Here is a 26,644-nt window from a genome sequence, read left to right as displayed (position 1 = left end):
ATGGTGTGTTCATTTTAATTTTAATTGTGCGACTAAGGCATTTTTGAGTAGACAAGTAATGTGTACCTATTACTTGATATTAATAGGTTGCTAGTCCCCTTTTGTCCTGATGAAGACCCCGCCGCAAGGACTCCACTGATTCTTGCACTGTCTGGGGTCGAAACGTCGACAAGTCCCTGCTCAAACACAGCTCCCTATCCACTATTGTTACATACTATGTATTGTGGGGCATGTGTTCGATGAAATAATTTTGTTTGGATCATTGACCGTTATGTATATTCAGAATTGATTTTCGGATACATCAGATACACATCTGTTTTTATTGTCACTATTTCCTACCTGCACTACCCTCACTATATCACTTCCTCCTCACCTCCAGGGGCACTACTCAACCTTTTCGAAATGATAATGTTGGATATAAGCATGGGCGGAAAATCCGTTTCGCTCGCGGATTTTGCGGATTTTCGGTAAATTCGCAATCCGCGAGATTCGCGAATCTCCCGCAAAATTCGCAAATCCGCGAGCAGCGGATTTTGCTCGCACTGTTCGCGTGAGTTCGCGGCTTCCCAGTACAACTTTGCGCCCCGCGAATAAGCGCAAAATTGCAGAAATACGATCTTAGCAAAACTGAAACTACTTACCAGGTTCAAAAGTTCAGTCTCATCATTAGTAGCCATTTCCTGTAGTGCTTCCTGAGGGGCCCCTCCAGAGTTCAGTTGCCAGTTGCAACTATTACTTGACCCTGCTCTGAACCTCAGAATAGTTACACATATGCCACAAAGGTCCTGAATTACAGCTAAGGGAGACAAGCAGGAGCCAGGCTGGAAGTTCAAATCCATTAATCAGCCCCTAATTCATTATTGTCAGTTGGGGCAGGGCAGGTGTTGTAACTAATTTTGCAACAATGAAAGCACTTAGCAAGTGCAAAAGATCACTAATCAGGAAGCACTAAGGAAGCAGGTGCCAGCTAAAAAAATATTCTGTGACACATTAATCAGCCCCAAATTAATTCAGGTCACTTGAGGCAGGGAAGGTGTGCTTGCGTTGCCACAATAATGTACACTGACTGGACAACCAGAGGGTGCTGTGATGAAACAGAGGGTGGCATGGGTGGGCCAGAGGGTGGCATGAGTAGTCAGAGAGTGGCAGTGGTGACAGAGAGTGGCAGTGATGAAGAAGAGTGTCCCAAACAGGCTGGACACGTAGAAACAACAAGTTCGCGAAACTTGCGACCCGACAGGTAAGTTCGCGTTTTGCGAAATTGTACAAAACCCTCGCGAACTGGCAGAAACCCGCGCGAACACACAAAAAAAATTCGCGAGAATTCGCGGATTTTGCGGATTGCGAGTTCGCAAATCCGCAAAATTCGCGAACGCGAGATTTGCAAAATTCGCCCCTGCTTAGTTGGATACTATATCCTTGGTTTGTTCTATAATGAGATTAAAACATTGTAGACGCATTTATTGTCTCTGTATTGAGCTTAATTTGTATATAATTATCCTTCTTCCACTGGGACCCCTTCCCTCTAGCATCATTATGACCCAGGTCCCCGTGGCTTGCTCTGGGTAAAACCCCCCTTTCTCATACTCGAATTTGCCCAGTAGACATTAATAAGGGTTGATGTAACTATCATGATGTCCAGACAAAAGAAGTGATTAACAGCTACACTAGGCATATTACTAGTTGACACTTCCAGCTGCGCCAAGCACCAACTGGGTGGAGGTTATTGGGTCAACATGGACTTTATTGTCGTTTTAACATTAGTAGCCGAGAATAAATACCAATGACCAATCCCGCTTTAGTCAAGGCCACAAGTAAAGGTCCCTGTAGGAACAAGGGGCACTATAAAAAATAGAAACAGAATAGCTGGAATACATAGGGCTAATGTCCTGGTTAGACACCGAATTTGCATGTCTTTCAAAAAGAAAGCTATGTTGTTATTGGTTGTACCCTATAATTTTCACTTTTCTTGCGAACTATTTTCGTTAGTTGTGTCTGACTACGAAGGAGACGTCCTCCACACTCATGTATGATGCATGTAGTTTCATATAACTCGGGAAAGAAAAAAGATGCACTATTTAGATATCCAGTACGCATATCCTCCAAAAAATTGCTACTGTTTGTGATTGTCGAATTATCATTTTTCTTTATTATAATGTCATTTGAAGTAACTTTCTGCATTTTTATTTTTATGCAGTCATTATAACATTTTGAGATAAATGACTGTCACATTTAATAGTGAAAGTAGTTAGTATAAGGAATAGAGTCACATATACATACGCTTGTTCCTCTTATATTTTTTGTTGTTCATTTAGGTTGAAACCTATCCAAACGAGGAACCAGTAGGGTTTTGATTATTACCTTTTTGTGTATGGTTTGGTTGGATACCACAGCTAGGGAGTGATTATACCCTGAAGAAGACCAGAGACATTTTAGGCTGTTGTATAGGTCGAAACATGTTGGCAATTTATGGATCTTTGATGGCCAGGTGATTCATTGTATTTCACCATATGACCATATTTAATGTTTTTCTTTTTAATCGTCATTCACCTCAGATCATTATTGAACATACCAACCGCCGTACAGTTACTGAATAATGGAGAGATGTAGGCATTGGATGGGGACCAGGTGGAAGCGTCCCGCCTACCAGAACCGCAGCAGACTGTGATGACACTAACACCAAAGTGAAGGGGGTGGTCACTCTCCCAATCGGTCCAGAAGACCCTGACGACTGTTGATGTTGGCGACAGGTGGATGAAAAAAACTGGTAATGCCCAACACAGTCAGTAGAGTTTCAAGGAGGCGTAATCATAGGACCAACGTTTCTTATACATCAAAATGTATACATAAATAGAAAGATAAAGAGGGGGGAAGGGCTATCCAGTCTCCCAAGCTTAAGCATTAGACCAATTTAATAAGAAATTCCATATTTTTTTCCTTTTTCTTGCTTTGGGTTCTACACAGATCCATTGTGGATGACGCAAACAACGAGGACAACCACTCAGAATACAGAGGAGATACAGCTTCTACCCATCTTTTGCATATCCCCCTCCTGGCCACCAGTATAGCATAGAAAAGGAAAGACCTAGCATGGCCCGTAATTTCACTGGATAATCCAAAGATTAGCAGGGTAATATTCATTTGTATTGGAAGGCCTGGAATATCCGCAATGGTGTTTCCTTCTCTTTCACAAAACTCTGCTATGGCCGGGCACTCCACAAACATATGTACATCGAAGTACTCTCCAAATTACATTTTTTACAAGTAACTGGAGGCCCCTTTGATATTTTGGTCAACCTTCACAGAGATAAATAGGCCCTATGAAGGGTAAACAAATGGTTCCTTCTAAACCAAGCTGGTTTAACAGTGGCGAACAAGATGTTAAAGGAGGTTTGCAACAGATGTTCCCACTGTACATCTGGTATAGTAACCCCCCACAAGTCTTCGGTCAGTTTAAAATCATCATCCACTGCCTCCTCAATAGCCCAGTACAGGTAGAAGACATCCTTCCTCCCAGCCAGTCTTGTAACTAGCTACTCCTCGAGAATGTTACCTATGCTTATGGGTTTTTTCAAGTTTTGGGTCCAGCTCTGTAACTGAATGTATTTGAATTTTGACAAAACCTCTTCCACCCTTTTATGTAGCGATGGCCAAGATAGAAGCATGCCCTCATGAGCCAGGTCTCCCCACACATTCAACTCAGCTACTCTAACCGGAAGAGCTAGCCTGTCCTTTAGGCAATCTGATGCGCCTGGAGAGTCCCACAGGGGGCCTGGCTTGAAATGTAATTAAGACCTGTCAGCCTTTTAATACTAGCCCATGTTCTAGCCATGCCCTGCAGGACATTTAGTTTGATCTTTTGAAGAATTTTGGTTCTCAAAATTTGAACAGGAAACCCTCCTGAGATAGACCTGCCCCCTTTATCATTGCAGAAAACATACCCCCCCCCCCCGGTATTATCTGGAGTTTTTAAGAGCATCCTAGAGTGCGACAGTTGAAAGGCCCAAGCGTAATAATGCAAGTCCGGCAATGCGAGTCATCCCTTTTCCCTCCTGTGTCTCAGCTTCTTCCTGGTACCTCTGTATGCCCAAATGAGTTGATAGCCTGTTGGGACTTAACTATAGCCGATTTGACGAAGTGTAATGGAATGAAAATAAAGAGGAAGGTGATTTTTGGGAGCACCACCATCTTTACCAAGTTGATCCTCCCAATAATGGTTAAAGGGAGATGAACCCAGGAGTTCATACATTTTTGGCACTCCCTTGAAATGCTCACCAAGTTGGTCACTGAGATCTTATCAATATGTTGAACTATTCTGACCCCCAAATACCTCATATCGGCTTGGTCTGGTGGTGATAGTCCGCCTAATTCCAGGTCATGGCCTCAGTTTTCTGAGCATTCACCTCATAACCAGACACCTGCCCAAAATCTCTTGCCAGCCTTATAATAGCGGGGACGGTCCTAGCAAGGTCCGCAGAGAAAACCAAAATATTGTTGGCATACAGGTACACCTTTCTCTCCCAAACCCCATGCTTAAATTGTAAAATGCTAGCCTCTTAGCCGCTGAGCAAAAGGCACAATTGAGTACAAGATCAGGCTCAAAATATACCACGCACTCATTTGAAAAACTAAGAAATCCTACCTCTGTACCAGAATCAAAGATGCTGACAACTCTATGAAGGAAATGTTTTTAGTTTACAGGGAACTCTCTGATCTCACTTCACTAGCTACCCCCATGACTGGATCAGTCAAAACGTGCGACCTAATAGCTGAGTTCTTTGCTAACAAAGTGGTTAAAATTTACGCTAGTTTCCCAGACAAGGCCAGAACAGGCAGGGAACAGGTAGACAACCACCTTCATATACCGGAGGACAAATGCCTCTCAGCATTTATAGTTCCGCCCAAAGAAACCCTATGCAGTATAGCCAACAGCATCAAATCTGGTTCACCTAGCGATCCAGCAACCCCTAAAAGACTCTATGACAGCATCACCATCCTGGAGCCCCATATTAGTCACCTCTTGGCTCTCTCTTTCAGGACAGGACAAGTCCCCATCATATGGAAAAAAGCTACTGTCCTGCCTCTAAGAAAAAAAACCAATATCAGTATTGATATACTGGACAACCTCAGACCCATCTCCCTTCTTCCCTACTTCGCTAAAATTGCGGAGAAAGCTGTGAATACGCAGCTATCAGCATTTGCAGAAGCTAGTGGACTCCTCCACCCTTCTCAGTCGGGTTTTCGAGCCCATCACTCGACCGAGTCTGCCCTGTTGTCCTCGACAGAAGCCCTACGAGGATATGCTGACAAGGGCCAGACGGCGGCACTAATTCTCCTTGACCTTAGTGCCGCCTTCAACACTGTAGCCCACCACACACTGCTACAGTGCCTGAAAAATGGAGGAGTGGGAGGGAAAGCCTGGGACTGGATGAAATACTTCCTAACCGACCGAACCTTCCAGGTCGCCCAGGGACAGTTTAAGTCTAAGGAAATAGTACTCAATCAGGGAGTGCCACAGGGCTCCAGTCTCAGCCCCACTCTTTTCAATCTATATGTAGCCCCGTAGGAGGAATTACAGAGACGTTTGGGGTTGAGACAGTGTCGTATGCGGGCGACACGCAATTGACTGTAACCCTAACACAACCTGAGAAGCAAAGCGCCTCCAACTTTGCAGCTTGCATGCAGAAGGTAGCACTCCGGATGGCAGATAATTGCCTTCATTTAAATGACAACAAAACAGAGGTACTGATCATAGGCAAAGCCCCATCAGTATGGACATCGGCGTGGTGGCCGGAAGAGCTGGGTGATCTTCCCACACCTAGCCATTTAGTAAAAAACCTAGGGGTCTGGCTAGACAAAAACCTCACGCTCGACCACCAGACCAAAAAGGTAGCAGGAACCTGTTTTGGGATACTTCGAGTCCTCAGGAAAACGCTCGACCTTATGCCTGTATCGGTGCGCCAGACCATAGTCCACAGCCTAATAACATCTAGACTAGACTATGGGAACGTTCTGTATCTTGGAGCCAACGAAAAAAGCCTTTCCAGACTCCAACGAATACAAAACGCAGCGGCCCGCCTGATCCTACAACAACCGAGGAGAGCCCCATCTAAAATAGCTTTGAAAACCCTCCACTGGCTCCCGATCAGGGAACAGGTGACTTTTAAGGCCTTATGTACAGGTCATCGCATTCTGCATGACAAAGGTCCTAGATACCTCTGCGGTCTCCTGAAATGGTATGAACCCACACGACAACTGAGGTCATGTGGGACGGGACAGGTGCATGTCCCGAGGGTCCAGACAGCCAAAATGGGCGGAAAATCCTTCAGAGTCCAAACGGCTAAGAAATGGAATCAACTGCCATTGGAACTGCGCATCGAACCTTCAGAAACTAAATTCAGGAAAGACCTGAAAACAATACTCTTCCCCAACAACTAAAATCGAATGAAGCATCTGTAACGAACAACGTCTATTAGCATTTACAGCGCGGGGACACACTTGCTAGTGTAACCAGGCGCTTTACAAAATACTAATAAATAAATAAATATATAGGTCAAAGAGGAGGGGAGATAAAGGACAGCCTTGCCTAGTACCCCTGGTGATCTTAAAAGGTCTCGTCAAGTTACTGTTAACCAGAATTCTATCTGACGGATCTTGGTAAATCAGCTGAATAGCACAACAACACTTGTCCCCCAGATTACATTTCTCCATGACTGCAGATAGGTACCCTGTTGAAGGCCTTAGTGCCATCTAATATTAGAGCAGCGAGGCAAAGCGAGTAAGTTGTGGCCAACTCTATTGCACCAATAAGATCATAAGTAAGGTAAGATATGTTCCTGCCTTTAACAAAATCCCTTTGATCTGTGTGAAGCATATCGCCCGAGACCGAGCCCCACCTGCCCGCCAGAATCCTGGCAAAGATTTTATAATATGCATTCAGCAGTGAGATGGGCCTATAAGACCCACAGAATGCTGGGTTTTCCCTCGGTTTCAGTATCAGGGTGATGGTAGCCTCTCCCCACGAGCCTGGAAGCCTCACACCTTCAGATAAGATCTTATTAAAAAGCTGTGCCAAGATGGGAATTACCACCTCTCTCAAAGATCTATAAAGTGCTATTGGCAGGCCCTCTGGTCCAGCAGCTTTCCTGCTTTTAAAGGCAAGAATAGACTTTCTCAACTCTTCCAGAGAAATGTCCCACTCTAGTTCTTCTTGCTGAGTCAACTTCAAGGGGATAAGTGTGCTCCCGTGCAGATACTCCATGGCCACGGTTTTGTCCACCTCACTATCTTCTTGGTACAGATCCTGAAAGAAATAAAAAAAGATCCCTCTATCTCCTGGTATGTGGAGAGAGCAGTAGCCCTACCCATGTTGTCGATTTGTTTGATCAGATTGCGCAACCTGTCAGACTTAGCCTTCCATACCAGAAGCTGCCTGCACCTTCTCTATACTCGAAATGGGCAAGCTTACTGGACTCCCATCTACTTGCAACCCTAGACTGAAGAATAGTGTCTACTTGATCCTTGAAACTTTTTAATTTAACCAATTTTTCCTGCTGTTTCTCAGAGTCAGTCTCCTTATTTAGCACCAACTCTACTAACTTCAACTCTGCCTCCTTGTGAGCCACCTCTTCTTTGTATTGTCTGCTCCTGAAACAAACCCTACACGTGATCATGCCCCTTAAAAAGGCCTTTAGGGAATCCCAATCCACATAAGTTGCAGCCGAGCCTACGTTGAGACCCAAAAAGCCCTCAGTCTCCTGAGCTAAATATTTCATCTCCTTGTCATCGAGAAGTAGAGTTCGATCGAACATCCAGACACTAGGATGCTGACTATCTCCCAGGACAAGATCCAACCAGACCCCTGAATGATCGGAGAGATGGGGAAATAAATAACCAATGTCCTTACTCTTACCTCTCAAGCTGTGACTAACCAAGATGTACTTGATTCTCAGCTTGTGGCTGTATTTACTATTGTAGTATTAAACTCATAGCTGAGAACCTGATCTGTCTCTCAACATGTCACAGAGTCCAGTCTGTGCCATCATAGATTGGAGGTACATCCGGGATCTATAGGGCACCTTAGCTCTACTTCCTGTCGACTTGCCCAATTTCAGGTTCAGGACTATGTTAAAATTGCTAGCCATGATCACCGGGTCTGGGTAATCCAGGAGATTTGAAAAAATAGTTTTAAGAGAAAATGGGTCGTCTTCGTTTGGGCCGTAATAGCTCATCAAGGTAAGTGGATAACCCCAGATAATAACCTTTGCAATGACCCACCTGCCACATGGGTCAAACAGAGAATCTAAAATGCGGGCTGTTGCTTGCTTCTTAATTAATATAGCAACACCCCTTATATTGGCACTCTGACTGGAGCAGATCAAATAATCTACCCATTTTTGATTGTTAAATACCTCAGATATCTCTTCCTTCAAAAGATGAGTTTCCTGAAGGATAATGACCTGCGTGGGGGAATCTTTTATATATTGCAGAATTTTTACCCTTCTGGTTTTCATGGGCAGGCCAGTAACTTTCCAGGACAAAAGCTGAATTGGTTTCATGAGGGTTTAGAGGTATATGCGAAAATCATGAGTCCACCGGGTCGCAAAAAGAGCCAACACCAGACCAATCGCAACACCACTGGGGCAATCCAAACAAACATTAAGGTGAATGAGGATTTTTTTTAGCACTATGCTCCGCACCCCGTGCACTCCCCCCCCCCCCAACGGATCCCTCCCAGGAGAATCCCCCCATTTCCCTGTACAGATAGAGTCCAGTTACTGACCCATGTGGCCACCCGCTGTGTCCCTTGTAATTTAAAAGAGAAAACAAAAAAGGAAGTAGAGGAGAAGCTAGAGCCCGAGCCTTAACTTCCATTAACTAAGTGTCCCAACATAGCCCCTATGTGATGACTTTGTAATTACCTCTTTAGCACTATTTAGAATCCCAAAAACAAAAAAGGAGTATGTCTTTTGAAGTCCTACTCGCGAAGTCTGCCATAATGTTCTTTATAAGTGGATACAATGAATGGGTGCCACAGCCCCAGGGACTGGCCTGCTTGCTATACTTCGCCCTTCCCCAGACTTTCTAGTAAGTCATCTGCTGCTTGTACCAATCTTACATTATGCCTTTTATTATTATGCATAACTTTCAAAGCAGCTGGAAATTTAAGTTGATCCACCGCACCAAGCTTTTTGAAACCTTCCATCTTCCTGCCCAACTCCCACTGCCAGTCACGGATGACTCAGGCCAGATCTGAGCGAATTTCAAATAAAAAGTCTCCGTCCTTCAAAGATTTCTCCTTTAAGGCCATATTGAGGATCTTTTCTTTCAAGGAGTAGGTAAATATGTATTTAATAACTTGAAATAGTTTTATGTGAGATGTTGTGCTTTTATGTCCTGTTTACAAAAGATCGAATAAAGCTGTGTGACTGACTGAGAAGGTATAGAAGTTGATAAGGATTTTCTTGGGCTTTGTTCTGCTGGGGTTCCTTCTAAAGGGGTCTCTGTGAACCCTCTGGATGTCCTTCCTCAAATCTTCCTCGGACTCCTCGATCAACAAATATTCTTCTAAAAGTGAAATCATATAAAATTTGAGATCGTCCCCCTCCGGGACATTCAAAATACGCAAATTGCTTCTTCTGGAGTTGTTCTCCAACAACTCAAGCCTATCTCGAACAGCCAACTCCTCCTTCTTGAGAATCATTATGTCAGCTTTAGCTGCTCCGAGGTCAATTCTCCCAATGTGCACTCCAAGATGTCTGTTCTAGTATTTAGGAGGCCGATTTTCTTCTCCAATGTCTCGCAAAAGGTCCTAGTCTCTCCTTGGTTAGCTTCAGATACTGAGAACCCCCTTTTGATATCCTCCAAGAGGATGGAAAAGAGAGCCTCCAGAGAAGCTACTGAAGGCCCCCTTATTTCATGGTCCTTGCAGCCTTTATTCAACTCAGCCTCATGACTGACTTCCACCCCTAGAGATGCCAAGCTCTTCTGCCCTTCCATATCCTGTCCTTTATTCGAGGCTTCTTTTAAGCTACTTTCAGAAGTTAACGTTGGAGTTGATGCTATAGGCAGGGAACCTCCAGAGGCCTCCATCCCCTCCATGATGGAACTTGATACAGACAGACCTACTGACCCCCTTCTAAGGGCCTCACTCTGCTTCACAATGTCTAGTACAAGTGGCTGTACCTTGAAATATGACCTCAATGAGAGGGTAATCTAACTTTGAGATCCAGAGGATTACTTTTAGCCCTCGCTGCCTTGATGCTCCTACCTTTGACCTCAGACTGCTGGAATGAAGAGCAGTTACCTTCAATATTTACACTGGTGGCTGTTATAATCTAGCAAGTGATTAATGCATCCTATCTATTGTTGCCCTTTGTCTTGCTGCTCAGTCTATGTGATGTCAGCAGAAAGTTGAAGAGGGTTTGAGTGGAAGAAGGAATCAGTTGGTGTGGAAGGGCTGAGCGGCAAGAAGGCTTCTCCTTGTTGGGCATAGTGTGAGGCATAACTTGGATCCTATCTGAAGAATAAAGCTGTGATCTTGAATTACATTCCGGACTACGTATCTTTCTTTCAACTGTAATATTGTCCCTAGTCCTTCCACTGTTTTGTAATATCCCTATTCCTGCAAGCGTGTGGAGTAGAGGGTTTGTCCCTAGCCCTGCCGCTGTTCTTGGTTGTGGGTTGGCAAAGGTCTGTCACCCTGTAAGCAATGTGCCTGCAAGTGTACGCAGCGTAGTTGGTTGTATGCAAGTGTGTGCAGTAGGGGGAGTTCTGTAGTTTCCCTAGTCCTGCAAGCGTGTGCAGTAGAGGTTTTTGTTCCTAGTCCTGCCGCTGTTTTGTAGTTTCCCTAGTCCTGCAAGCGTATGCAGTAGAGGGTTTGTTCCTAGTCCTGCTGCTGTTTTGTAGTTTCCCTAGTCTTACACGCATGTTTAGTAGAGGGTTTTCCCCAGTCCCAAGGTCTGTCACCCTGTAAGCAATGTGCCTGCAAGTGTACGCAGCGTAGTTGGTTGTATGCAAGTGTGTGCAGTAGGGGGAGTTCTGTAGTTTCCCTAGTCCTGCAAGCGTGTGCAGTAGAGGTTTTTGTTCCTAGTCCTGCCGCTGTTTTGTAGTTTCCCTAGTCCTGCAAGCGTATGCAGTAGAGGGTTTGTTCCTAGTCCTGCTGCTGTTTTGTAGTTTCCCTAGTCTTACACGCATGTTTAGTAGAGGGTTTTCCCCAGTCCCGGTGCTGTTCTCGGTTGTGGGTTGACATAGGTCAGTCACCCTGTAGGCGATGTGTGCCTTTACCCTTTGTGGTTGTTATGAGAGTTTATGTTCTCTCAATGTTTGGGAATATGAGACGACTACAAAGTTTCTCTGGATTTACCGTTGTTTTTGGTTGGGGTTTACGTAATACCCTGTGTTTAGGGGTTGTAAAATTACCCTAAGAGTGTTACGCCTTGGAGTGTTAGGCGTGCGATTTGCAAATTACAACACTTTTGTGTTTCTCTCATCTTTTCTTGATGGGATGGGATGTGGTGTTTGACGATGTTCTTGAAGCTTTATGTTATTTTTTAAGCTTGTTGACTTTTAGAATGTGTGTATGTCCACCTCCACACATTTATTTATTGTAAGTCATATTATGTATGTACTATGATCTCACATGCTTGTATTTACACAATTTGGTGAGGGGGTGTGTTATAATCTAGAAACTGATTAATGCATCCTCTCTATTGTTGCCCTTTGCCTTGCTGCTCAGTCTATGTGATGTCATCAGAATGTTGAAGAGGGTTTCAGTGGAAGAAGGAATCAGTTGGTGTGGAAGGGCTGAGCCGCAAGGAGGCTGCTCCTGGTAGGGCATAGTATGAGACATAATTGGATCCTATCTGAAGAATAAAGCAGTGATCCTAATATACACCCTTGGACTACGTACCTTTCATTCAACTGTAACAGTGGCGCCACCTTTCCCTTGATTCTTCCCAATGCCAGATTTCTCCTTAGGGTCTGTTTAGTACGTTTACCATTCAATTTTGATTTTATTGGCCTCTGAGTGTCCCCTCTACGCCTCTTACCCTTCCTTGACCCTTTGACTGGAAGCACTGTGCTTGATGTCGCCTGTGGCAATAAACTCACCCACTTTGCCTGGACCCCCTGTACCTGCTCCTGCTGCTGTAGATGTGAGGGAGACCACAAAGGAAACTGACCGCCTGGATTCGGCTCCGCGCAAAGCTCCCCACCAGTATCAGCCTGCTCCAGGGCAAGGAAAACTCGACTGGTGCTGCCACTGCCTGTGCTCAGACGGAGGAGCCCACAAGCTGCTGCTCTGTAGCCCCTCCTCAGCTCCACAGCAGCCACCACCCACCAAGATGAGTGGGGAGGAACCGCGGATGCTGGGGCTCCCAAACACATGCCCGAGAAAAGAAAAGAAAACGCAGCAGAGCCAAGTGAGGAAGAAGGTAAAAACACTCCGAACAGCTCTAAACGGCTCTGACACAGGTAGGGCAGGCCCCAGCTTCACCTGGTTAGGCGCGGGACTCTGGTTCTTCCGGGGAGCGAGCGGCTGCTCAGTTTTCTGCTGCCATGTTCTCACCATTTTTAATGTTTTTAATGATACCAGAGGTACTCACTAATAAAGGAAATATTTGAGAATGCCCTTAAGTATGTTTTAATTGCTTTTGCCTGAAACAGAACCCAAATAACTGTCATGAAAACAGATTTATTATCCCCCCATGGCACTTTTCCCTCGGTTGAATCCGCTGGGGTGGCATTGGTCCTACCCCAGTGTGAGAGGTCATCAAATGATGGAGCATGCCTTGATATGTTAAGGGTGAGACGACCTCTTAATTATCTTTTGATGACCTTCTCTTCCAAGAAGTCTGAACTGAAAACAGTGGTGACCATATTATCTTCAGGTATTTTTTGAGTTGATCTTTTATCTTGAAGAATATACTTGAGGATTCACCTCCAATAGGCATTTATGGGGTTTGAATTCCCAATGCTAGCCTATGAGAGGAGTAAGCCTCACAGCAGAGAAAAATGGAATAGGCTCTGTGTCACTACCAGTACATGCAAAGCATAAAGGTACATGTTCTACATGTCTTACATTGTACTTTCACAGCACCCTACCCATAGGGCCTAACTTAGGGGTGACTTATATGTAATAAAAAGGGAGTTTAAGGCTTGGCGGTAGTTTAAAATGCTAAGTCAAAGTGGCAGTGGACTGCGCACATTGGCTCTTGCAATGGCAGGCCTGAGTCAGGTTTGAAAGGCTACTTCTGTGGGTGGCACAAGCAGTGCTGCAGGCACACTAGTACCATTTAATTTACAGGTCTGGTCATATGGTATACCACTTTACAAGGGACTTACACGTAAATCAAATATGCCAAACAGGTGTAAACCTATCATACCATGTTTAGGGTGGGAGTACATGCACTTTAGCACTGATTAGCTGTGGCAAAGTGCCCAGACTCCTAAAACCAACAAAAAGAGGGTCACAAAGTAGGCAGAGGATGGCAAAATGTTTGGGAATAGCCCTGCTGAAAGACCAGGTCCAACACCTGGGATGCCTTATTACAAGTACCATGGGATATAATGTACTTGTAACAAGGCAGAGAAGATATCCATCATGTTTGAGATGGAGTAACCTGTCCGCCAAACTCAAAAGTTAGAAACTGTAGAAAGAGAATATAAAGAAGAGAGTGGAAATAGTATATTAGGGCCTGATTGAACCTTTCAAATATTCTGACACTGCTGATTTATTGATAGAAAACATGAGGTTCACACTGTGCAAGAGAGGAAAAGGTGTCAGGGTGCTGATTTCCAATAGATAGAAGTACCAAATCCTCCTAATCTAGTCTGGGAGGATCACGATGAGTAGTGCACATTCAAATAAGTTTTTATCGCTTTATGTGGAAATAAAATATAACAGATACTTTGATATCAATTTAAAATTATTGTGAACCCAGTCCCCACAAACAGTGAGCTATTTGTTAAAAACAACCAATTTGGACTGTCTTCAGTATTAACAACACTTAAACATCTCAATTTTTGTTTTTATAAAATCATAATACGCTTGGTTAGTTGTCTCTGAAATTGCTTTGAGTCACAGAGTCACAGTCCATTAATAGATCCAAAATCATTGGACACAGATGGCACCATTTGTACTGGATATTCCTTTTCATAACTGTTTTGTATTAATTCATACACAATTGGTCTTACAGCCGCAGCCAACATGTGTTTTTGGGTATTTTTCTTTTTTTTTAGGGCTCTATAATTCCACATAAGTGTATGTCTTCATATTCATTAATATCTTTAATATGATGACAAATTTGATTACTGGAAGACAAGTGAGAATTAACCTTTGTGTACAGAATACTATTTATAATCTTTTCTGGAAGTAGATTAGTTAGATATAGTTGTTTTCTAATTTTTCGGGGCACTAGTATAGCTTAGTCAAAATTTATAACTGTTTTTGATCGCTCACATCCATAAGCGTTGTCTCTCACACCGTCGTTACGACCTTCTAAAGACGTAACATCACAGGAAATGCATAAAGAAGACCATGTGAACAACTGAATGCAAGGCATCCACCAGGAACCGTTGAGGGGGAGGAGCATGGCACTAAACAGGGGACATTTCCTGCTTGCATCTCTTCATCACAGGCCTCAAACAGGGACATCCTAATCTGGAGAAATCGTTTATCCCTTTAAAATGAAGATCTCAATTTCAATCCTCTAGAGAGAGAGAACGTTCAGAGCATCAACCCTCACCAATAGCTTTCCACCTTCTGGGCACTATCACTGTGAGATATCCTGTCTCTGAGGGTATACAGTCAAAATATCGAGTTTTTATTATCGATTTGCATTAATATCGATTAAAAAATATAGAATGGACAGAATATCGACTGGACAGAATATAGACTACAAAAATATCGAATAGGATAGCATTAATATCGAATTAAAAAATATAGAATGGACAGAATATAGACTACAAACATATAGAATGGACAGAAACTAGACTACAAAAATATAAAATGGACAGAATATAGACTACAAAAATATAGAATGGACAGAATATAGACTACAAAAATATAGAATTTGAGGTAAGTAAGTTAATATCAATTTTTAAAGTGTTTTTTTATGTTAGTATATGTTTGAAAAGTGTATATTTATTTAATTATTTATATTAATGAATTATTTTTATGGTATTTAATTTTTGCTTAATATAATTCTGTAGCGGGTTGTGGGTTTATATGGGAATACGATGGGAAGTAATTTAATTATAATTAATTAAATATGTTCATTTATTTATTGGTATTTCTTCTGAATTGATTGTTAATTAATTATTAATTGGTAATTAATTAAAATATAATTGGTGATTATTTTTTATTAATTGATTAATTGATAATTGTGTTAATTTTAGTAATGTATTTTCTGTAGCAGGTTCTGGGTTTGTAGGGGAATAGGGTGAGAAGTAATTTAATTATAATTAATTAAATATATAAATTTATTTTTGGCATTTATTTTTAATTAATTCTTAATTAATTATTAATTGGTAATTAATTAAAATATACTTGGTAATTATTTTTAATAATTGATTTATTGATAATTATGTTAATTTTAGTAATTTACTTTCTGTAGCGGGTTGTTTTTTTATAGGGGAATAGGGTGGGAAGTAATTTAATTATAATTAATAAATATGTTAATTTATTTATTGGTATTTATTCTGAATTGATTGTTAATTAATTCTTAATTGGTAATTAATTTAAATATAATTGGTAATTATTTTTAATTAATTGATTGCTTGATAATTATGTTTATTTTAGTAATTTATTTTCTGTAGCGGGTTGTGGGTTTATAGGGGAATAGGGTGGGAAGTAATTTAATTCTAATTAATTAAATATGTTAATTTATTTATTGGTATTTTTGTGAAATAATAGTTAATTAAATATTAATTAAAATATAATGGGTAATTAATTGTAATTAATTTATTAATTGATAATTATGTTCATTTTATTAATTTAGTTTATGTAGTGGGTTGTGGGTTTATAGGGGAATAGGGTGGGGAGTAATTTAAATCTAAGTAATTCTATTTTTTTTTTTATTTTATCACATTTTTAATTATTTTCTAATTGTTAATTAATTTATTGTTAATTGGTAAATAATTTGTATTAGTAGGTCATTATTTTTATTGATTAATTTTTATTTGCATTTTTAATTGATTAATTAATATATTATATAAAAGTGTTAAGTATTTTAATTAATTTGTAATTGGTATTATTATTTATTTTATTTTTATTTATATATGAAGTATTTACTTTCCCTACTGTTGCACTCACTGGAGTGGGAATAGTAATTTTTACCCCTACGCTATCCAACGATTTCCCTACTGTTGCACTCTCTGGAGTGGGATTAGTAAATTTTATCCCTACGCTATCCAATGCTTTCCCTACTGTTACACTCTCTGGAGCGGGAATAGTAATTTTTACCCCTACGGTATCCAACGCTTTCCCTACTGTTGCACTCTCTGGAGTGGGAATAGTAATTTTTACCGCTACGCTTTCCAACGCTTTCCCTACTGTTGCACTCTCTGGAGTGGGAATAGTAATTTTTACCCCTACGCTATCCAATGCTTTCCCTACTGTTGCTTTCTGTGGAGTGGGAATAGTAATTTTTACCTCTACGCTATCCAGCGCTTTCCCTACTGTTGCACTCTCTGGAGTTGGAATAGTAATTTTTACCCCTACGCTATCCAACGCTTTCCCTACTGTTGCACTCTATGGAGTGGGAATAGTAATTTTTACCTCTACGCTATCCAACGTTTTCCCTACTGTTGCACTCTCTGGAGTGCGAATAGTAATTTTTACCCCTATGCTATCCTGCGCTTTCCCTACTGTTGCACTCTCTGGAGTTGGAATAGTAATTTTTACCCCTACGCTATCCAACACTTTCCTTACTGTTGCACTGTCTTGAGTTGGAATAGTAATTTTTACACCTACGCTATCCAACGCTTTCCCTACTGTTGCACTCTCTGGAGTGGCAATAGTAATTTTTACCCCTACGCTATCCAACGCTTTCCCTACTGTTGCACTCTCTGGAGTGGGAATAGTAATTTTTACCCCTACGCTATCCAATGCTTTCCCTACTGTTGCACTCTCTGGAGTGGGAATAGTAATTTTTACCCCTACGCTATCCAACGCTTTCCCTACTGTTGAACTCTGTCGAGTGGGAATAGTAATTTGTACCCCTACGCTATCCAGCGCTTTCCCTACTGTTGCACTCTATGGAGATGGAATAGTAATTTTTACCCCTACGCTATCCAGCGCTTTCCCTACTGTTGCACTCTCTGGAGTTGGAATAGTATTTTTTACCCCTACGCTATCCAACGCTTTCCCTACTGTTGCCCTCTCTGGAGTGGGAATAGTAATTTTTACCCCTATGCTATCCAACGCTTTCCCTACTGTTGCACTCACTGGAGTGGTAATATTACATTTTACACTTTCCGCTATCCTACGGTAAAAATATTGTAATTTTTTTTATTAATATTACGTTTATATATATATATGTATTAACAAATCAATTTGTATGGATTTTTTTACTTACATTCATTATTTATTAATTGTAAGGTTATTTAAGTATTTTAAGTATGTTTAAGTTCATTATATTTATTATTTCATTAATTTTTAATTAATTTAAAGCATTTAAAAAAATCGATATTTTGACTAACTGTATTTTTTACATCGATATTTTTGATTCGATATTTTTGTACTTACCTGTTTGAAGATAGGAGGTCGATATTTTGGCATTCTATATTTTTACCTCGATAGTTTGGTAGGTCGATATTTTGGCATTCTATATTATGTCAGTGATCCGTCTCTGAGACCACTTCCTAAGTTATATTTTCTCCTAATACAGGGCAGTATCAGATATTAAACTCTGTTTGTTATATATAATGGATGGTGATGGTGTTTCCCAAAAGAACTTGCATTATGATCCCTGAGGTGGAAGGAATGAAGGCATCATGACTACTAAATTGTAAGTTGGAAGTGGCAGTGATTCTATACCTTTAATATCAAGAGGGTGATAATGTGCAAACTTACTGCTGCAAAATGTATATGAAGTTGTTATTTATCAGGAGAAGCATTATATAATTTATAAATGCCCAGTTTAAAAGAAAATCATTAGTTAAGTCCTTGGTTACTATGTGAATTACCATGAACTGTGGGGTAGATATAGTAAGATCTGAAACTTTTTTTTTACCAAGAGACATATGTGTTGATACAATACTTTACTGTAGTCACTGCGATTATGAGTACAGTTGTCTATCCTTATAATAAAAATCAATGAAATAATGGGTTGACCATTGTGAATGTAACTTTATGTGAATGGTATGTGATCTGTATGCGGATGACACACTCATATACCTTTGTGATGTGTGCTCTGCACACTCTGATTTAGTGAGCTTACTTCGGACGTCTCCAGCCTATATGTGAACTGGCCCAAATCCTGTCTATAACCCCTAGCGCCCAGACAGCCCATACAACGGGTTGAGCTCATGAGGAGTCCCCTGCAGTGGGTACGGAACGGGAATATCGTCGTAAAAATATCGACTAACCTAAATATCGCCGCAAAAATATCTACAGGAAGAAATATCGATGACAAAAATATAGTCTGACCAGAATATCGACAGACAGGTAAGTAATATCGATAACATTAATATAGTTGTAATAAATATCGTTTACAAAAGCATAGTTTACAAAAATATCGTTTTTTAAATAATTATAAGTAATGTAGTGTTTTTAATGAGTATTTGTTGTCAAAGCAGTATTTTTTGTAGTATTTTATTAGTTAATAATGTATTTTATGTTGAATTTAGTGTTAATAGTTCCGTAGTGGGTTGTGGGTTTATAGGGGAGTAGGGTGGGAAGTAATTTAAATATAATAAAATAATAGATTAATTAATGTTTTAAATGAATATAAATAGTGTAATAAATAATAGTTAATTAATTTCAATTAGTTAATTGATTAATAATTATGTAATTAATTATGTTAATTGTTTAATTAATTTTAGGTGTGTGTACTGGAATTTTTTAGTGAAAATGTAGTAAATTAATTACATTTTAATTGAATAATTATTTAATTAATGATTAATTAAATAAAAAAAAATGTTATTTTATAAATGACTAAATACATTTAGTAATTTTTACACCTACACTATCCAACGCTTTCCCTACTGTTGCACCCTCTGGAGTGGGAATAGTAATTTTTACCCCTACACTATCCAACGCTTTCCCTACTGTCGCACCCTCTGGAGTGGGAATAGTAATTTTTACTCCTACGCTATCCAACGCTTTCCCTACTGTTGCACCCTCTGGAGTGGGAATAGTAATTTTTACCCCTACGCTATCCAACGCTTTCCCTACTGTTGCACCCTCTGGAGTGGGAATAGTAATTTTTACCCCTACGCTATCCAACGCTTTCCCTACTGTTGCACCCTCTGGAGTGGGAATAGTACTTTTTACCCCTATGCTATCCAACGCTTTCCCTACTGTTGCACCCTCTGGAGTGGGAATAGTAATCTTTACACCTACGCTATCAAATGTTTTAACTAATAATATATTGTATATTTTAATTATATGTATGTATTATTGTTTTTATATAAAGTAATGTGTTAAATATATGTATATGTACATATTTATTAAGTTTATAATGAAAAAGTGTAGTTAATTTTTTTTAAATAGATAAAAAATAAAAGTAATGTAATATATTTTGTTAATAGTACTTATATTTATTTATTATTTAATGTAATTTTAATTAATTTAAAAAGTCGATATTTTTTACATCGATATTTATTACAACGATATTTTTGAGTAGATATTTATGTACTTACCTGTTTAAGTATAGGGAGTCGATATTTTTGTAAACAATATTTTTACAACTATATTTATGTCAACTATATTTTTGTAATCGATATTTTAATACCCTACCCCTACAGTGGTGTCACAACACCTTCAAGTACCTAAGTGCGTGGATATATCACACGAGAATGATCGACAAGGCAGCAACCTTGACAATGCTGTTAGCTCAACCGGTCTGACCCTGCCCTTTTGCCGCTCGTTGCCCTTATATCCGCTGGGATGATAGGCCATTTCTAAAATGTTAGTACTACCACGACTGCTTACTTCTTTGCCGCCCTACCACTCATATACTATATTACACTGCAGCGCAACTACAATGGCCGCTGGCATTGTTGCATGCACCAGATAGTCCTGAATCACCGCTCATTAGGAACATGCTGCGCGGGGTCGGTACCTTTACCTGGCTCTCTGACTTTGCCATCCACCCACAGGGAGAGATGCACCAGAGGACAGTAGCCAATGCCTGTTGGTGCTGGTTTGTGCATTTCAGAGGGCCCCATCTTCCTTATTCTCCTGTAATCACCATTTGGGAGTTGCAGAGCTTAAAGGACATGCTCCAGCACATTGCCATTGCTCCCTAGAAGGCCAAGGAAATCGAAAACACAGGAATTTTGCAAAGAGGGGAATATCTTGCCCTTGTAGGCCATGTAGGACACTTATGGCCTGGGGCTGGTCAATTCTTGACCTATCACGCCAGACAGCATGTATTGCGAGACACCTAGAATGCTGGGGATGCAGAACCAATTATTTCAGAGATACTGCACACAATACCCCGCAGTGGGCACAGGGCATACCATCACGTCCCTTTATACCTCTCTGAACCTTCCCTTGCCGCTTAGTGCAGCCGGAGCACATGCAAAATGTGAAGCTGTGCTCCAGCATCTCCAGATGCCAGATGGAAGTGTCTTGGACTCGGGCCCTTCAGACGTTGAAGGGAACCTCCCGAAAATCTAAATTCCGTTTCACTCAATTGAATGATGTGCACCAGACCTACCTGTTGCCTCGCCGCATACCATGCATGTTCCCGTTGCACTCGCCCAAACGCCCCCGTTGCGAACAACTGAATGCTGATTTCTTTCATATGGTGTGGTCCTGGGCGGTGCTGCATCTGGTATCGCAGGAAGTGACAACCATGGTATCTGAACTGTCTTCATATTCCCTTACTCCTTCTCCTGACTCTTGCCTGTTGGAATTACGCCCACAGATCAGGGGGAATAAACACTTTCATTGCTTCTTTGATCTAACATTTGTGTTGTTTAAATGTCACATAGCCATGGCATGGAAGGCTCCTGCCCCTCCTGGGCTCAAACCATGGCTTGGCGCACTGTTGACGTGGACAAGAGCTGAAGCATATATTCTCAAATTGCTCTGCATGAGAGTGAACTCTAGCACCCATAAGTGGATACAGGAAATTTTAATGAAATATTTAATTACAGACTTCATATCATTTGATGTCAAAGATAGTTCAGATTTTGTTTTTTTAATTAGTCAGTCCATATGTGGTGGCAGTTGAGGCAAAATGTGTTGGCTGGTATTGTAGTTTTTTTTAAATACGTTTTTATTTATTGGATGTTTTTGCATGATTCTCGCAGCCATGATGAAGTCCATTTTATTGGACGAAAAGCATTGGCCTGGGCTGAGAATTATCGATATGAAGAATAAAAACTTTTGTGATAAACAGATATTAGCTCAAGTATTCGAAATGGACTGAATAAAATAGTGAAAAGGATTAGAATTATATGACAGCCCTCCACTATTGTTTTTGGACTGCTGAACATTTAAGTTATGTATCGAGATATTTTATTTTTTACGATGCTCCCTTTGGCAATGTGTCTATAAAATTTGCCTGCGGACTGCTGGATCTTGTACAATTTCTACCATGCAGCCAGCACGCCATTCAATAGTAGCTACCAGAGGTTCTGGGATTCCAGAGAAAAGTTGCAAGATTCCTGTCACAGTGTATGGTTTGGCCTCAGTAGTGGTCAAAATTGTTAATGCAGCTGCCAATTTTCGTACCACGAAAGAAGGGTCTGTGGGACAAGAAATTTGGGTTTTGAAAGTCTAGATAGAGGCTGAAAACCTTTTCCCCTCTTTCAATAAGGATGATGGCCTTTGAGTCATCATGCTCTGTGTGTTCTTGTCAGGTATGGCAAGAGCATAGGAATCAGGTCCAAAACGAATTTTCATCTCGACACTTTATAGTGTCCCAAAGAGGTGCTCAGCCTGAGGATATCCAGCAAAACAAGTGCAAACCTTAAATTTTGCCACTCAGGTAATATCAATCCACTTCCAAGGTAGAAGTGACACTAAAATTAGCTCCAGAGGAAGCAAAATCGCAAGCAGCGATGAAAGCATTGGGTTGTTGGGTTTTTAGAAAGTGCACTCTTCCTCAGAAATAGCACCAAGATAAAGGTTGTGGAGGCATGGAGGTGAGCTGCATCAGGGTTGGAGAAGCTTCAATTATTTAACCCTCTGAAACATGCCCACCTTGATAAAATAGCATCCTAGGTTACATGGCCATCCTAAATTTGCGTAGCTTAGAGAGTTAAAAGACTTCGAACAGGGCTGAATTGGCTAATTGAGTCAGAACTCCAGTTTAATTTTCTCCTGTTGAATACACAAACATCAGGGAAAGGCGTTGAGTCATTTCCTTAAGGAAGAAGACTTTGGCTACATATGTTTTTATGTTTTGTGGGAAGGTCTCTTTGAAGATTGTTCATTTTTCCTTTTCTAGAGGCTTACCTTAAGGGGATCACTTTGGTGTGTCCACGTAGGCCTTGAATAAAAATAATTTGGCCTCTCACTCTCTGATGGCATTTGGTACATCAAGAATATCTGAAGGTCATGTTTGAATTCATACACCACATGCAAATGTCACATGCTTCTGATGAGGGCATCTTTCAGCATCTGTCACTGGGTTTAAAATATTGATGGTAACTATGGTAAATACCTCTTTTAAAGGCTCTAAAGATTAGACATTTTGGCAGTGATACGCCGGGCGGAGCTAAGGAGCCAATACAATGAGGCATGGTAAAACAGGAACTGATGCTAGTGCTTTAGTCAGTGCCTTATATGTCCCATGTCTTCACATCTTGAACAGGCAAGGCTGGGCCAGAGCTGCATGCAGCCATTTAGCAAAGCTGGAGAGATATTGCCAGGGGTAAGGTTTCAGGCTTAAGTCTGGCACACGGAGAATATTCATGGGTAGAGGTATCTGCAGAAAAGCAGTCAACAGAAATATAACATCTAAAAAGCGAGGTGCTTAGAGGAGTGAACAGGGAAAATAAATTATGATTCAAAGCAATCTGAAAATGAAAGCAACAATGTTTAGACAATCCTTTAAACCAAATTTGAAAAGCAAAATTACATTCCTTGGCTAACTTCTATCATGAAATGTATGGTATTATTTGAATTTAAAAATCTAAATACTCTAGTTAATAAAATAGGTCAAATCGATTTAACTAATATCCCACACAAAACAATATCTTAAAAAATGTAAAACTCATAGCAAATATACTTACTTCCAACAACTTTTAACCGACGCTTTTGTTCAATAGGTTCTGCCAGGCCAATATGCTTTATAGTCAGGCAGAGTTCTGCTCCATTATGTTCGTCTACATCAGGAACAATTAAAATCTTGCATGAAAGGCTATAGGTCCCATCACTGTGAGCTTCAATATTTGCTTGCCAGTTATTCAAATCCAAAAGTATAGGCACTTCTTGGTTATTAATAAGAGACTTGGAGGCTGCAATATCATTAGCACCAGTATTTCTTTGATTTGGGCAAAAACAAATTAGTGTTTCCAGGTTATTTATACCAGGCGTGGTGGCATTTCTTTCACTTGGCCAACAATAAACTTTAGACGTCTTCTTTCCTCCTTGCTCAGATGAGAAAATGACAGTTATAGGCTTTGGCCGGAAACCGGTGATTTGACAAGACAAAGTCGTTTTTTCCTCATGGAATAAATCTTCATTACCAATGATTTCTGTTACTTTTGGTGCAACTGAAAGGAAAGCAAAATGGAAATCAACTGATGTCATTAGAAAAAGAACATGCAAAACGAAAAGTGCCCCGCTAGGACTGAATGGGAAGGGAGAGAAGATCCACATGTATGCCTGTAGATGTTGCAGCATCCAAGCTTGCCTAGTCTCTTCGAGCAATTTAATAAAAATTATAATACATACTCATTTTCGCAGAGGGCTTACCGAACCCCACACAGCGCTAAGGATGTTTGATCTCCGTGGGTTCCTAAGCAGAGCTAGGTATGGGGTGCCCAAGGTTGACTTCCCATACTTAGCCTGGACATGCAGCGGAGTCCTCTCATATTGGCCCTAAAACAACGCTGCTGGGGAGAGATCTTCGCACCACACATAACGTTTGTCGCACTGGCTTGCTCTTGGGGCAGGAGTAGTTGACTAGAGTTCAAGCAACGGCTGGACTCTCTTCTATATTGTTGTAAGCATATGGGACTGCATTCAGAACTATTGCCACCAGCTTCTATACCCAGCAATATCTGGGTGCCCTTGAAATATTCATATCAGCCACGCATCACCACAGACCCCACAACATTGATAGCTGATGGATTATGATTTACTATACACAGAAGTTCTCGTAGGTTCTTAGGCTTTCAGCAGCCCCGCCTCTCTCAGGCCCCAGCCCCCCTCAAATCCTCGGACAATCTCTGGATTTCATTTCTCCAAGGTTTCAGATTGCTTATCTATAAAATTTTCAAAATTTCTGTTTAATAATGAGTGACATTCTACTTAAATAGCTTCAGCTTGCCCTTTCTTGGTGAGACTGGTGGCCTTGTTCCAATTGGTTCACAATATCTATAATATGCGGCAGGGAAGGGTCAAATTATGCAGCAGGGTTGAGCAAATTATGCGACAAGAAAAGGCAAATTATGCAGCACATTTTGTGAATGTACTACTTCATTATTTTATCATTTTTAAGCTTGTTAACAGTGTCTGGGCATCAGTTTAGCAACCAAATATAGCAATAAGCTACATAAAATTGATTGGTCAATCTTCGCAAAAGGCGTTCCACCACATGGCAACATGTCTCACACTGTTTTTACTAACTTTTGAACTGTTTGAGCTAGAAAAAAATGTTGGGGGGCTAAAATCGGCAGCTTAGGCAGCAGATGATGGCTTATGTGGCAAATCTAAAACTATGCAATAATCACTGCTGCCGCAAAATCGCAGTAGACCTGCTCATATACACACTAAAATCACCAAAATGAAACAATTAAGCAGTCTGCAAACTTCGCAGCAACTTTTCTGGTGCTTTGCAGAAGTTTTAAGATCTCTTAGGGGTTCTAGTTGCTCAAATGTGTGTCATTTCTGATAGATATATATATATATGCTTGCTAATAGGCAATTCTGTGGAGTGGCGAAGGCAGCGTTCCTGATATATATATATATATATATATATATATATATATATTCACTGAAAAAAACATAGGTTTCAGGCCTTATATAGTTAGGAATTAGCATTTAAAAAACCTTTAAAATTCACTCAAAAAACTATAAGTTTTAGGGGTGTTATAGTTAGCTGGACATTTCACTCATACAAAACCATTGAAATTGCTCCTATATAGTTAGTTGTACTAACTATATTTCGCGCACCCGCAATCCACTGCTGATGATGTCATATATTACATCATTCATGACATGGTCAGTGACATCACTGATGACATCTCAAATGACATCACTGATGACATCACTGATTACATCATCCAGTGAATGTGGTTTGCTTTGTTATTTAAATATGCATTATATATATAGCAATTTGCATTGAAGAATGAGTGGATATATACAAATAAATATTTGGATGGAGGATTTAGTATCAGTGTATTTGACTGTTTACTTGACCAATTTTTTAGTGTCTTACTAAATATAGTGGATAGTGACCTAACTGTTTGAATATCTGTATCACTTTGTCAGTTGTTGTGTAAACTGGTTATCCAGTTGGTTACTAGCTATGTGAAAGTCTATATTAGTTATTGATTAGTTAACTGAGTATTTGTATGGGAGAGTGAATGTGTGTGTGGTTCGGTGGGGGGTATGTGACTGCCCAAAGATGTGTGAATAGTTGATTCACTAGATATATGAAGTTAAAACTACATGTTCTAACAGTTGTTTGGGTGAGTGAATATCTTTATGGGTGTTGTGATGAGCAAATATATTTCTCAATGGTACATGTCCAATAAACTAGAAACATAAAAGGCAGTGTATGTGTCAGTTGTTGTATATAAATAAGTATACATAAGACTCAATGATTGTGTGAGTGACTGTATGGATAACTTTATACTTGTAATAATGATTTTATAATTCACTAAGTATGACTTACTATCTAAGTGAATAGATGAAGTTGTGTTTGTATAAGTGTGTAGCTAAGTAAATATGTAAGTATGATCCATTAGTTGCATAAGTGAGTAGGATGACTTCATATGTGAATAGGATGTGTGCTGGTGTGTAATTTCGTTGTATGTGTATAAGTATTTTTGATAGTGTTCTATTGTTCATTGACAGCATGTATGAGTGAATCTACAGGTAAGTGATTAGATGTGTGTATACATCTATGAATCACTGAGTGGGTTTTTAGATACTTGTATTGCTGTAACAATGGATTCAAATATGATACTCTGTATTTTACAAAGAGTGATGAAAGATTTTACTAGTGTATGAAAAGGTGTATGTGATTGTCACGTGGATGATGTCATCAGTGATGTCATTAGTGATGTCATT

The 26,644-nt window shown here is 40.3% G+C and overlaps 1 protein-coding gene across 2 annotated transcripts in view; it reads right to left on the bottom strand.

Annotated features, from left to right (window-relative positions):
* The window catches only part of LOC147731087 (uncharacterized), a 654,619-nt gene that overhangs the window by 366,533 nt on the left and 261,442 nt on the right, over window positions 1-26,644 (bottom strand). The window contains exons 5-6 of one of the 2 annotated variants that reach the window (XM_086956053.1): window positions 23,737-23,898; window positions 23,416-23,640 (exon numbers count right to left, since the gene is read on the bottom strand). In XM_086956053.1, coding sequence (XP_086812179.1) covers window positions 23,416-23,640; window positions 23,737-23,898 — 387 coding nt within the window. Of the gene's footprint in view, window positions 1-23,415; window positions 23,899-26,644 lie in introns of both variants that reach the window. The other variant, XM_086956052.1, reaches the window with a different exon arrangement.

Source organism: Lissotriton vulgaris, chromosome 2_1, assembly GCF_964263255.1.
Source record: "Lissotriton vulgaris chromosome 2_1, aLisVul1.2, whole genome shotgun sequence".
Lineage (NCBI taxonomy): Eukaryota > Metazoa > Chordata > Amphibia > Caudata > Salamandridae > Lissotriton > Lissotriton vulgaris.
This window is presented reverse-complemented; position numbering and strand designations above follow the sequence as displayed.